This window comes from Morus notabilis, unplaced genomic scaffold (genome assembly GCF_000414095.1).
Source record: "Morus notabilis unplaced genomic scaffold, ASM41409v2 Scaffold207, whole genome shotgun sequence".
Lineage (NCBI taxonomy): Eukaryota > Viridiplantae > Streptophyta > Magnoliopsida > Rosales > Moraceae > Morus > Morus notabilis.
In genome coordinates this window covers 114,780-129,798 of record NW_010365952.1, presented here as the reverse complement: position 1 = coordinate 129,798, position 15,019 = coordinate 114,780, and the positions used below count along the sequence as shown (strand labels likewise).

Genomic DNA, 15,019 nt, shown 5'->3' with positions numbered 1-15,019 from the left:
CACACGTATATATATATATATATATATATATATATATATATATATTGAAAACTTGCTTACCTGAAGACATGTTCATAAGGAGCAAGAGGAAAATGACAACAAAAGTTTTGATCACAAGAGAAGCCATATATATTTTGTGGATCTTGAGATGTATAATTCAGAAGAGATGTTTTTGAGGGATTATGGGGGGAGGTAGGAGATTGCGCTTTTATACCAAATGGTGGAGTGGAAAAGAGGACTGTGGAACAATATTTGACCCTTGTTTTTTCCTATTTTCTTTTTCATGGTGCAGTCTACTCAAAAGCTATGTAGAGACGCGAATACCATCACGGAGTCAAACCACACTAACTCGATAATTATAGAGCGAGGTTACACTACATCTTGCTTTTTTAAATGTATGCGCAGCTCAACTCTCAACCATTAAATGAGGCTTAAAACGATCTTATTTGTTAAGTTTTTTCAACTTTCATCATCAAGTGGTAACTGATTTTTTTTTTTTAAAGCTTGGATAAATTTTTTTGCTCTATCATCTGATGGTTAATAATGGCTGAGAAATGGAATCCATCTACATTCCAAAATTTTGGGATGTCAACCTTTAATACATTTACGTTGCATCATAGCCATTACTTTCTTGGATAACAAAACAGAACTTTTTGGATATAAAAGCAGGAATATTAACCGTACAATTTTGTATTCCCATTTTAGAAAAATCAAAATAACTCAATTCCCACATTGTTTCAGAGGAAGAGATATAAGTGAAAGAATTCTCCTTGTGTAGACACGGGAAACAAAAAAAGAGTTATTTATATTTTTGTACCTTATATTTTATGTTTATTTATAAAACATACTATCAAATTTCAATATTATCAAGAGTATACCTTTGAATTACAATTATTACATAAATTTATACCTTTTCTTAGTTAAAACTTGATTTTGACTTCTGAAATGATTAAATTAAGGGATTGTGTAACTTTTTAAAAACAATGATAGACATCGTATACATACTCACTTGAAGAATAATTTAGCCATTTAACAAGTCAAAATATCGACAAAAAAGAGTATAGATTTATATATTAATTGTAACTCAAATATATACTTTTGATGAAATTAAAATCGATTGTATACGTTTTGAATAAACATAAAGTACGTAATATAAAAAGGTAAATAATCTAAAAAGAAATAATAGAATAAAAGGTATTGCGAGCTACCCCTTAGCATCGCATGATACAACGTGGGCCTTACAAAGGGGAAAAGTCTCTTTGATAGTTGAGTTTGCACTTCTCTTACTCCCTTAATATTTGAGAAAATGAGATAAATACTTCTTAAAAAATATATAGGTTTTAAATTTTTACCATTTACATTTAATTAATATATTTTAATCAAAATACTATATTAATCAAAAGAGTATCAATCAACAGTAAAAAAATAAAAATCTTAGAACAATGCATTCAAACGGCGAGTTCACCAATTTTCTCTTAACCATTATTTTAGTTGAATTAGAAGAATACCACTTTTATAGAATTAGTATTCTGACATATCATTTTCAAAGTAGTAAAGATGAATAACTAGACTTCAAAAGTGATTCCAGTCTAATTTACACCAATGAAGATTTGTTTACAAGAATTTGGATAAATTAGTAAAATCAATCCTACTCGAAGGTAACGGACCACAAATTTGCCGATCAAGGCATTGGGCCACAAAGATTGGAGTCCTCACGGCACATAATTGCATGGAACAAGCTCTCTCTATATATTCTTCTGCTTGGCTTTATTGGGTTTTCCCAAGTTTCTCAATGCTAAGCTAGCTCAAAACGTATCTTTCAGTCTGTATTTTCAGTATTCAGTAGTGCCCCATTTGAAGCATTATTGACTTCATGACTTCCCTTCAAATATATGTGTGTCTATATATATATATATATGTATGTATATATATATGTGTGTGTGTGTGTGTGTATTGGCTTCATGACTTCACTGTTTAGTTATGCCAAGTCTTTTTCAACATAATAAGGCATTTGACAAATTGCCCATTTCATATTTCAACCCATCTACGTACCATTACTAATTAATGAATGAGGGCTATTCATCTTTCTATATGCAACTTTCATATTTATATTTTTAAGTCAACTTAGGAGATCACACACACACACACACATAAATGTGTAGACAGTCATTGTCATAGCTTTTAGGAATGTTAACAAAGTGACCATTAGCAGGAGCACATTCTAGATACATCACAATCAATACTATAGTTTAGTACACAGTATTGATTAAAATATTCTTGAAATTTTAATTGGTGGAACAAGTAATAATAATGAGGATGATGATGGTGTTTTTCGAGGTGAATTCAAAGAATTGAGCTGGTGATCATGGTTGTTTTGCTTGTATTAATTCAAAGAACCGATTTAAGTGATGATATTGTTTGCCAATATAGATTCAAAGAACCGAATGGCTAAATGACTAAAACAACACAAGCTCACTATCTTTTCTGCACAATTAGGGACAGTGAGCAAACTTAGGCTTACATTATAAATACCAATTGTGTCCAACACCATATACTTAAAAAAAAATTCCGACAATACGCACCTACCATCTATCAAATGTAATGTTAAACACTACCCGTACCTTAAAACCCTTTTAAATTGACAATTAGGGGCAGTTTTTCTTTCTTATACCTTAAATTCCTTTTGCGTTTATTGTGGAAAAGTTAGTCTAATTTTGGAATAGCTTAAAAGAAGTAAAGCAAGAAGACTTCTTTTCCCTTAGTTTTTGGCTGCAAATAAAAAGGGAGGCAGAAATTACTTCATTACTTCATGACAACCAAATATGGTGGACATATACAAGGTCCCCATCAAATAGTTAAACAGAGCTGCTCATAACATTTACTATTCGTTTTGCATGCTTGCCTCATCAAAGTTGCTTATCCTTTTAACATATTGACAAATCCTTTTAGCTTTTCTAATGTCATATTGTATGGTAATGGATATATCAGAGTTTAGCCTAAAGGGAGGACCTCCATGGAAAGGAAAGAAAGGACCTTTTCTTTCTTACTTTGTTTGGGAGCTCAATTTACAATCATACATGAGAGTGGTGGCAGTCATATCAGAAATCGTCACTGCTTCTAAAGTTGACCATCCAAATTCCTGCTCATTTTCTTGAGAAACAATGTTGGCAGTGCTCTTAGGACCCGTTTAGTTTGTTGATTCGAGTTGATATATAATTTTATGTGAGAACTTTTTATTGTAATAAAAAAGTTAGATGTGATTATTTATGAGAACTTTTTACTGTAATAAAATTTGAATTCTAAACTTAAACCCATAAAGTGAGCGGGACCTTAATTTTTACTTTTGTTTTCAGTTGTCCATTCTATATAATTCATCAACCGAAAAAAGTTTTCTAAAGATAATTTGAATTCGGAACTTGTAAAATTGTCCTAGACAGGATCTAGTCATCTAGTCTGCTTAATCCTAAGTTTTCAGTACAGGGGTCTAATGTAGGAGTTGACATAATCATTTTTCCCGAAAGTTTCAACTAATAGAAGTGCGAAATCAAACCCTTTAAATATTATCTAAGACCAAACTCAGAATCCACCACAAACACTATTTATTGAGGCTCTTATTTTGGGAATCCACCCTAAGTATTATCAGTTTAGGTCCTTACTTCAGGAATCCACCCCCAATACGAGGAGTTAAGGTACTTCTTTGAGACTTATATTTCGTTCATTTCACCGATTCGAATTTTTAATTCTAAATTTTTACAGTAAAAAGCTCTCAGAAAATGTCACGTAACAATAAAAAACTCTAAAAAAATGTCACATCTCAACTCGAATTTAAAACTTAAATTCACAAAATGAACGAGGCGCTATATCACATAGACTCACCCGCAAGTTTATAATGATTTAAAAAGTGGTTAAAAAGTTACGTTCAAACCATGAGAACTCAAGGGAGGGTTGGTCTACGCTTGTGCATCAGGGTCATTGCGAAAAACAAAGGCAAAAATATACAAAGGTTCATCCCAAAAGAGATTGTAGTCAGAAGTGATGTTGAACAGGGCGCTTGCATCAGCATGTTGCAATTGTACGACAATGGAATCAATATTAATTTATGACCTTTCAGAATCTGAAACTTTCATCTGCTGTGAAACTGGCCCCTAGGCTTTTTTAGGTGAATTATTTGACAAGGACAAGCAGAAACCGTAAATGACAATGCCCTTTGTTGAATAATGTGAAATAATCTAATGGTATGTGTCATGTGTGTATAAAACGTGGCACGCATAAAATTGGGCAAATGGCAAAAGGTGCCACAATAATGTAAAGGGCATATATAAACCAGATTCCAGAGGACAAAGCAATATGATTCAATCAGGGGAGAGGGCAGCGACAAGGTAGTTTCTGATTCAAAGGAAATTTCATGGCATTATTAGCTTATTGCCTTATTCCTGAAAGGTAAAGCAAATAATGATGGTAAACTTTGATCTAGTAAAGTAATTCAATTGTAATTTCCTGGGTTGTACATATTTCTTTCCCTTTTAAAACCTCTACTTTTTCTTTCCAAATAGTTTTTTTTCTAGCAAATTAAGGTTGAAAGGTGTTATTACTTGTTAGGCTGATGCAAGGTTTAAACCTTAAGCTTTTACCTTCTAACCAACAAGAAAATTGTTAGGTTTTGAGTTATATATTTCATCTAACTGAATACTCTGATCCCCAAATAAATAAATTCTAAGAAAAAGTACAACAATGTGGCTCCAATCATGTTAAGCCACGTCCTTTCTTTTAATATGATATGATCTTGATCTCGTTCTGTTCAATTAGTTTCCAAAGTTCAACGGCCAACATCCATGACCAAATCAGTTACAACTACTCCTAATTTCTCAACCAATGCAATAATTCTTCTTGAAAAAATATTTAAGGACACCGACATTGCTAAAGCACTACCACTGATAGAAAATAGACCCATCTGTAGACTCTATGCTGTGAGACTCATTTTCTATTAGTGAGTTGTGTTAAACACAGTTAGCGTCAAATAGCATTGACTTCTTTCCGTGCCACCCCCAAAAAATAAACAGATATACACGTGTGCAAAATTTGATTGGTTTTGTCAATCCGATCCAGTGAATGTCATTTTCCTGATCTCTTTCCTGAATAATTTGTCATACAATAGGCTATAAACAGTCGAGAAAACATATAAAGATCTAAAGATTCTAAACTACCAGAATTATTGTTCTCAAAAGAGCAACTCTACAAGGCAAGAGGATTAAAAGTAGACTCTACTGTTAATCAATCTTCAAAAAAATATAGAAGATATACCAGTAGATAACAAGCCAACCATTTTCAAAATAGTAGGAAGGCGAAATATTATAATACATTCCGATAAAATAATAATAATAATAATAATAATAATAATAAGATCAATGCCATGGATATCCATTAGGGAAAAAATGAGGCATTACTACACAACTCACAGCAGTAGATCAGAGGTAGTCTGTATGTGTGCATATTCACATCAAATGCTGCTGTGAGAAGATAGCATTTGCTTTGGTGATGTAAATGGGACGCAACTTTTCTAGCAATAAGCAAAAGCAATTCCCAATTTTGGGTCCGATCTGGATGTTAGAAACTGTTGTATATCACCCCCGAAACTTAGCTTGGCTCGAAATATGTTGGCATTTGACATTTGCCTCACGAACCGAGTAAAACGAACCCAATTTTGATATTCAAACATGTTTTTGTCCATCCTCACAAAGTTGAATGAGAAGGAGGGCTTTTCTAGACCATCTGAGTAAAACCTCGACATCTTCACAACCTGTCGGAACGAGGGATCGTCCAAATTTGCAGCAGAGTTTTCGCCTTCAAGGGGTACGTCACACACCCTAGCTGCCAATAGCAGCTGCTTAAGAAAGCCCTCCGGGCTACTGACGGAATTCATCTGTTTCTCTTCTCTATCTTGCATTTCAAAACATGAGCAGCATAAAGTGAAACCGTACCTACCAAATATGCGAACAATTGGTAGGTATCCATCCCTCATCGAAGTATTGTAGTAGCCAGCAGTCAACTCTGATGGATGAGACTCTGTGCCATAATGCCAGTGGATGCCAGCCACTTTAGCCGACATATTAACTTCTGTACCCCGGAAAATTGTCCCAGCTACCCTACATATCCTTTCTCCATGCTGCAGCAGCATTCCTGAGTACCATTCAAGAAAAAAATTTCCGTACGGAGTGTTCCAAGATCCCTTATCACTTCTGAAGAAGTCTGAATGCTCAGGGTCATGCATCAAATTGCCAGTTCCAACAGGTCCCCCGTCTCCCCATTCTCTCATCCCAATCTCCCTTGCACAAGCATTGAGAGACGCAAGCATATACTGACAAAAGCATTTAAAAAATAAAAAATATATATATAAATATATATATATATATATATTACGACTGCCAATATCATCTCAGGCTAAAAGGAGTTGGTGAAAATACATTAGAAAACCTACTCCAGGAAAAATAAAAGTGTCAATTGTAATTAGAGATAAAAGGGTTTTCCCCTTACCTTATCATAGCACTGAAACTCTCCAAGTTCACGAGAGCGCCAAGCCCATGTGAGCTTATGGGAAGGACATGAGGGATACCTTAATTCACCTGCAGGACCCATCCCAACCTGAATTCCCTACATACCAAGAACACCTAGCTTAAAGATCGAGGCATTATCATGTGGTCAATTTCCAGAATCATGATGGCATTATCTTACTGTAATAATAGCACCAAAAAAGGGTCTAAAAGCATCTCTGAAGTTCCTCATAAAATCTGTATAAGCTTGAATTGGAGAACGGCCACATAAAACCGGGAGCATATCACATCCAAGAGAAATGTATTCCACATTCCTTCGACCAAATCTATCAGAAAAAGCTAAATCTGGATCTTTATCAATCTCTTCAAGTACCCACAGCGGAAGAGGAATCCTTCAATCCACAAAAGAAGATGATTCCAATTCAGCATGATTAAAAATAAAATAAAAATAAAGAAGAAAACACTAATAGCAATTGAAAGGATAGCCAGCAACAAGCCATTACATTGAAAGTTTTTTCAAATTAAATAGATACTACAGTACAATAGAGAAAATAGTTACATCTACTAGAACTCGAGCTTCGGGATGAATTCCACTATTTGTAGATTGATGAATGCATTCGACCAATGTCAAATAACAAGATCCATGCACAGAGTGGTGTGTGTGTGTGTGACAAACGATGCCAATTCCAAACCTCTCACTTTATTTCCTTTGTTTTTTTGGTTGAACTCTCACTTCATTTCTTATCTGCACGAACATACGACTGAAACCCTAAAGCATTAACCAGCAGAACATAATACTACGTAAATCAGCAAATACCCAATACAAAGCTACGAATTCACCTCGACATAGTCAAGAAATGACTCGACCAATATATGCTCTAAAAAGTTTGATATCACATAAAAATCATCCTAAAACAAAGGATCACCAATTCAATTCTACTGTGAATCTCCAAGAAAAACAGTTACGCAGCTCTAGCCAGATCATCTATCATAACGACCTAAAAAAATTAAAAATGTGAAACATTGACTCGAACAGAATCCAATATTCTAATTTTGAAGCATGCTCCCAAATCCATAGAGAGAACAAAGTGAATACCCATTTAGAGGCAGTAGAATTATCTTCTTTAAAAAAAAAAATTGAATTCAACATCCCAGCTTCCTATTTGAATGACTTTAAAAGATCATAAAGTCGCCATTTTTTTTATTTTTTTAATAGAATAAAAATCTTTGCTTAAGCCTGTTAGCATTAGCTGGCATGGCAACATAACAATAAGATTCCCAATAGCCCTATTCCAAAATTGAAATTTCCAACCTATTCACCCTTTAAACAACAATGACAATCAGGAAAGGGAATTTCATTACTAAAAGGAACTTATAAAAGTTTCCTGATCGAAATAAATAACCAAAAATTAGACTTTATTCCAGTACACTAATCAAACTACTCCAAGAACAATTTCATATCTACAAAATGGAAATTAAATTATACTAACCAATGAGGGTCCCCGGGTCCAGTGCCGCATTGATGAAACGCCATGACCGCTCGAACCTTCAGCCCACACCTTCGCGCGAGCGCGATAATCTCCAGATAGCCTTGCCAATTGTAAACCCTAGGCCGATCCCTCTCCACCAAACCCCACCAGACCTCCATGACCACGCCCTCAACTCCGGCGGCCGCCAGCGCACGGAACGACTGCGCCATCGCCTTACGCCGCCGGACCTGGCCGGCAGGGCCCACGGCGTCCACCGGGAGCGTGACGAACACCGGCGATCCCCTCCTCGGACGCTGTGGTGAGAATCCATAAAACAGCTCGTACTGGAGATCGCCGCCGTTGTCCGGCGAGACGGAGCCACCGGCGCCGGAAGGCGTCGACGAGTAGAACCGCGACGAGATGGCGAGTCGGCGGTTTTGGGGATGGTGAGCTCGGCTCCGCTGGGCGTGCGGCGGAGCAATGGAGGGGAAGCGAGTGAAGCCCGGTGGCAGTGACTCGCTCCGAGTGCAGCAGAAGGAGGCGGAGAAGCTCGGAGCGGACGGAGATGCGATCGCCATTAGAGGAGTTAGTGAAGGATTTAGGGTTTGAAAAAAAAAAAAAAAGGAAAAATAAAATAAAATAAAAGAGGGAAAAAAATTTGGGAAAGAGGAAAATTTTGCGTTTTTCCTTTTCTGCAGAAATTTGAGTGTAGTACAGTCCGTTGCTGGTGAATGTGCTTCACAGGGACAAGAATAGAGATCGCTATCATTTCGATTCAACATGTGATTTCTGAGATGGGCTTCACTAGATGCCCAAAGTGTATTGGGCTACGCATTTTAGGCCTGCTAATTGATCAGGTCCATTTGTTATGAGAATATACAAGAATTCAATTACACACCTTTATGGAAAAATTCGATTTTGAATTATAAAGAAATTTATAAGTAAAATCAAGTTATCACTTTTGAGTCAACACATTTAATTCTTCGTTGCCACATGCATGCAGATGCAGGCGGTAATAATTGAGTCATTGACTAATAACTGATTATCATCTACCCTGGATTCATGATTACCACTCTAATAACAATAATAATAATGATATAGTGGCAATAATAATAACTTTACCGATCTTAATTGAGAATCTTTAAAGCCTCATTATCATATGCATGTTTCTAATCGATAATAATTTTTACATAAACATAATGGCTGACAAAAAGAATCTCACTCTTCACAAAAAAAAAAAAAAAAACAAAAACAAAAAAAAAATCAAAAACAAAAACAAAATCTTACTAACAATTTTTTTAAATCCTACCGTAAAAATCTCTATTTTCATTTTTGTTGTCTACACCAAAAAAAAAAAAAACATTATTTTTCCCTTTTTATTTATTATGCTCCGAAATAGGTCAATCGATTACTAAATAGTACAAATCATGCTACAAGCAAAAAGAAATAAAGCACCAACGGTGAGCAAAAAAATAAATAAATAAAGCACCCAGGGTTGCTTCTTTCCTTACTCCCTGGATTCAGCAGAAGAATCACAAATACGGCAGTATTCGTCTGAAAAGTTCAACATGCACAAGGATTCCTTGCGCTTCAGTTTCGTGTACATTTTCATTTCTAGGTACAAAGCAAACGAAGATGTTTCCAAGTATTAGGCTAAAAATCTAATGAACTGAAAAAAAAAAGATGATATTTACACAAAATAATAATCATAAATAATAATATCTATAACAATAAAATGATGTGCAACACTATACAACACATCCGCAACATATTACCAAGGAATTAGGGGGGAAAAAAAACCCAAACCATAAATGAGCCCCAAGTATAAAATAGCAAATGATAAAATAGAAGAATAAACGTTGAATGAATATGACAAATGGTGACATATAACAGTGGATGAAGCTAAATATTGTGTGGTTGGCATTAATGCCACAAAATGAGCAAGTATACAGAATGACTACAAACCAACCAAAAAAAAGGCAGTGGCCGAACTCTATGATAACATGTAAGAATGCAAAAATAATTTGACACCAAATTCTGGTGAAAGAAAGAAAAAGATCAAAAAAAAAAAAAGTGAAATATTTAACGGGGAAAATGCAGACTCTTAACGCTGCCGCTGAAGGGCCCCAAACTCTTTGACTGACTTCAACCCCAAACTCCTGACCAGCCTTAAACCCCAGAGGCGGGGTGTATCGAGTATTTTCCATCTCATTCCTGCAACATCATTCAACCTGTTTCTTTTCTCTTCTTTCTGCCAAGATGGCAGAAACACACATGGATCGCCACAAATGACTTCCGCCATGGCAATGAAAAACAACAAAATGGAAAATATGAAAATGAGACTCCGAGCTGCTGATTCAACATATGGCCCCGCAACTGACCCAAACATCATTTCCCAAAACCGTGATGAACTGACTCATGGTATGCAATCTCAGACCCGACTCTAGGACACCCAATGCATGCAAAGAGAAAAAGGATAACATGCCAAGTAGGAGCCAGCGGCATCAAAAAGAAATCGCTTTATTTATGGCCAACTTGGCCCACTCAGCAGATTCCTTGATCAAATGATCATCCGACGACAAACATTCATTTAGAAAGTCTCTACTTGACACAGATTGCTGAATCAAGGGACCAGCAGTACTGCCCAGTGTATCAGCAAGGTCTCCTAGGACCCCAATGGCGGTCTTAGACACATGTTCATCCCTGAAAGAATTAGTAAAAAAGATCAGACACTAATGGTTAGAAATAATGAAAACAAAGTCAGTAATAAGATCCAAAGCTACTCTATAAGACTTACATGTCCTTCCCCATAAATAGACTATCCACGAACTGCAGGACATGAGGCGCATAAGGCATCAACAATTGGATCTTTGTAGAACCCTTAAATCCTTGAAAGATACCGGAGTATGCCTCCAAAATTCCATTCCTCAATGTATTGGTGTACTCTATCATATCTTCATCGTCATCAGTTGATGTCCGGACAGATAGCTCCGCAGCACCCTGAAGCATGGGCATAGCATAGACCAAGTACTTCTCGAAGTTCTCTCCAATTGCCAAAGCAATGTCACCAAAGCATGAAAAGATAGGAGGCTTCACAGATCGGTGCAATTGATTACTTGACAAATTCTTGAGGAGTTGAGTCATAATCCCATCACAATAAGGTAATATATTACCCTCTAGCGCCCTGCAAAGATCCTCTACAACACCAACTGTAATGGCACAGACCCGGTAGTCTTCAAAATCTTGCAGACCCATTTCCAAATATCTATAGAAGTCTTGCATGTATTTTGCAAAATCAGGACCTGCAGAATAGGCAAGAGATCCAATGGCAAGCATAGCCTCTTCGTGTGCCGTAGCACTTTTACTACCAAATACTCTAAGAAACAGAGTCATCATCTGGTCAGCAGTCTGCAAAAACAGACTCCTTGTTGGTTCCGATGATCCCAACTTCTGTATTATGACCTGCAAGCAACCACAGAGAAGACCTTGTAGTTCATTCTGCCTCTCCCTCTCTTCAGATGAAATATTCGGTGCCGCAAAAGTCTGATTCAACTCATTCATAATGACAGGAACCAAATGCAACACCATTGAAGCAGTCTCATCAGTGGAGCACCTGACAACTTCATTTAGCGTCTCATAGGCTGCTGTTCGAAGGCGTGATTCTCCAGCATCAGGCCGGTGAGTCATGTTGAGAAGGGCCTGTATAATATCTTGAAAATTGGGAGTTAGTGGGGAAGATAGTTCCGCATCCTCATAACCCTGGGCAAGAAAATATAGAGCACCACAAGCTTTCTCAGCAACATTAGGTACATCATTCATGCTGTGAAGGAGAACCTTAATGATCTGTTGGCAATTTGCTGCGGTAATTACGGTTGTGTCCAAAGTCGATCCGTGCAGAAACTCAAATATTCTTCCAAGAGTCCACGCAGTGGTGTCTTTCACATGATTATTTGGATCTGTCATCAAGGCGTTGAGCATAAAGTTCAGACCAACGTTAACAAGAGGCATGAGCTTATCGGCGGATGGACCTTCAAGAATTGAACCAAACGCATAAGTGGCAGCCTCCCTTTGCCTCCAATCTGGTTTTGTTATATTCTCTTCAATGAATGGCATTACAAGTGGGACTATATCATCACAAACTGTTCGTGCAACCAACCCCAAGCACGTTCCTCCAGCCATTGCAATATTCCAAGCTCCTTCATCCTGATCCTGATCCTCTTCCTGCTTCTGTAAAGTTTCCAATAACAAAGGGACAAGAGCAGGGAGAGCCTGCTTCACAAAATTAAAGCAAGGAATATCAGAATCTCCCGTAAAATCTCCTCCATACTCTTCTAAAATATCTGTTTCCTCATCACAAATTGAACTCCAAAATTCAATGGCTTGTAGCGCAACAGGTTCCTCATCTTCCTTGATAGCTTTGGCCGTAATATTGAAAATATCATGAATATATGGAGCCAACTTCTCATAGTACGTTGAAGATATAGCTACCAAACACTCAAAGGCTGCCTGTCGAATCCTCAACTCAGGAGAAATAGTGGCTTCACAGACAACTCTCATAATGTAATCTCGTTCCATGTCATTTGAGAAATTTGCCTGAGCAAAACCCAGAGCATTATACAGTGCCCGTGTGGCAGCAAGCCTAACATCATTGTTACTCTCAGAAGCATTCATGCCCTGAACAACAGCCGTAAGTATCTTATTCACCTCGCTCTGATCTATCACCTCAGAAGAGACTTCCTCACAAATGTATCCAAGAGTTTCAAGAGTGGCTTGTTTTGTGTGAGCCACAACCTGGTGAGTATTTGACAATAGAGCTTCAATCAGTTCAGGCCATTGTTTATGTGGCAACTCAATACCAGCAACCTTTGCAATGACTTGTGAGGCAGTTGACCGTGCATCAAGGGCAGGAGACGTTAGAGTCTTTAACAAGAAAGCTTTAATCTGAGCCTTCACAGGTTGGTCCAATGACAACCATCTTTGCATGAGTTCAATCTTCCTATGGTGTTCTTTGGCATCCAAAGCATTCTTGAGGATTAAACCAGCTAATTTACGACTCTCAGCGGGCTTTTCATCATTAGCCAATTCACCGGCAAGGGAGAGCAAGAAGATTGGAAGATTTTGCTCCTGAAATTGCTTCAGATTTTCTTCGGCGTGCTTGCGCACAGTACCATCCACGGCTTGGGCATTTAAAAGAATTTGGGTGACCTCCATTGCCATTTGAATCTGGAAGGCTGGAACAAACAAATTAAACCAACTCATGGGATTAGTGGATCAAGATTTCTGATGTTTCTTCTAACAAGTTTAAAGTTCAAAACTCGCAACAAGACATACAATATGCTAACTGAAATTTACCAGAGAAAAGAACGGGAACAGGATGAATCTGGAGAGATTTTAGAGATATATAGGTGACCAAATTATGTCATACTATCTATGGTAACATATATATATATATATATGTAGTTTGTAATATGAACCGTAACAGTTGATGATACTCCCAACCTGAATTCCAAAGTACAACCATTTACCACGGTTAAAACTTAAACTTATCATGTAGATTGCAAAATAGAGGAATTATTTCAGTATAACAGGTGAAAAAGATAAGCAAGCATCAGTTTTCAGTATAAAGTTGAAACCTTTGCATGCTATTCCTGGGTGGACAGCAAGAATTTCTTCAGAAATCCTCACAACAGTAGAAAATATTGAATAACACGTAGGATTTAAGCAGTAGAAAAAGAAGGAAATCATATTTATTCTTCTCAAGTCTTAACTCAGATAAAAACCAACAAGGAATTTCAGCTCTAATTTAATGGATGATGATAATGATATACCATGAGCAGTATAACAAAAAGTAGAACCCAAAATGTATTATATAAAAATAACAGATCGAACGAATCTACATATCCAAACAAATAGCTTAATCAAAAACTGGTTTGCCGTTCTTTTCATAAATCCTTGAGATCGACACATAAAAATCAAAACATATGCAGCGATTATCCATATTGAAATTCTCCCATTACCCTCAATGGTTAAAAAACTAAAGAAAAAATTTCTACCGTTGTGCTGTGTTTGGTCACCGAGAACTAAGAGAAAAGAAAAGAAAAAGAAAACTAAATGCATAATTAAAACATTCCTCGTATCCTAATTCCAGACTGGAAAAACCGAACTTAAAATTCAAAACTAACCAGAAATATATACATAGATTTTCTCATTGAATAGCCATAAAACCTATCTAAACATCATCTAATCCTCAAATTTCTCAAGCTCCCCAGCCAAAGCAGAACCCAGACGAACCAAACAATGAAGAAACAGTAAGAAACCGATCTCAGTTCACATAAATGGAGAATCGAATTTCGAAAAATTCACAAATCACGGATCTAAATACTCAGATCAGAAACGAGAACGGTAAATCGAATCGCTAAACTTCCAAATAGTACACAAAAGGGGGGAAATCAAAGAAAGCACTTACTTGGCCCGAGTGATGAGTTGACTCGGCGGCAAAGCGCAAGCAATCAATCCGAGTCGAAGAAGAGAAGGCAAAGCAGAGGAATCGGAAGACACGGCGACTCCGAGAGACTGAAACCCTAGCAGAGAGAGTGTTTGTTGGGAACGAAAGCAGAGACGCCGATTTTGTGAAGCCGGGACTGACAGGGGAAGAGAACGAAAAATGAGACAGACGAAAAATATGATGATATATATTAAAAAATTAGGTTACCAAAAAAAAAAAAATTTTTTTGTCACTTCAGCTTTCGTGACGACACTTATCAATTATCTCATTTTCACCCCCCCGACATTCACTTTAAGGTATCGTTGGGTAGGAGAGATAAAGAGGGGAAGAAATTATTATAATAATATTTTATATTGTTTAGTAGAAAATGGTGAGAGTTAAAAAGATTGATGAATGAATATATGATTAATTATTAAATTGTCTTTTTTATTAAATTTAAATAAAAATTTTTGAAGGATAAAATGGTTTTTTTTTTAATTTTTAGTAGATGGATTGTA

At 36.7% G+C, this 15,019-nt stretch overlaps 2 protein-coding genes across 2 annotated transcripts; both read right to left on the bottom strand.

The window, feature by feature from the left end:
- Nucleotides 1–5,238: 5,238 nt before the first annotated feature.
- On the bottom strand, nucleotides 5,239–8,749 carry LOC21391214 (beta-amylase 1, chloroplastic). Its single transcript, XM_010108960.2, has 4 exons — nucleotides 8,039–8,749; nucleotides 6,730–6,940; nucleotides 6,532–6,648; nucleotides 5,239–6,355 (listed from the first exon to the last, which is right to left on the bottom strand). Exons 1-4 carry the CDS (start codon nucleotides 8,593–8,595, stop codon nucleotides 5,558–5,560), a joined length of 1,683 nt encoding a protein of 560 aa, XP_010107262.1. The 5' UTR covers nucleotides 8,596–8,749; the 3' UTR covers nucleotides 5,239–5,557.
- Nucleotides 8,750–9,814: 1,065 nt separating this feature from the next.
- On the bottom strand, nucleotides 9,815–14,662 carry LOC21391212 (importin subunit beta-1). Its single transcript, XM_010108958.2, has 3 exons — nucleotides 14,484–14,662; nucleotides 10,815–13,248; nucleotides 9,815–10,720 (listed from the first exon to the last, which is right to left on the bottom strand). The coding sequence occupies exons 2-3, from the start codon at nucleotides 13,232–13,234 to the stop codon at nucleotides 10,522–10,524; spliced, it is 2,619 nt and encodes an 872-aa protein (XP_010107260.1). The 5' UTR covers nucleotides 13,235–13,248; nucleotides 14,484–14,662; the 3' UTR covers nucleotides 9,815–10,521.
- Between the last annotated feature and the right edge of the window lie 357 nt (nucleotides 14,663–15,019).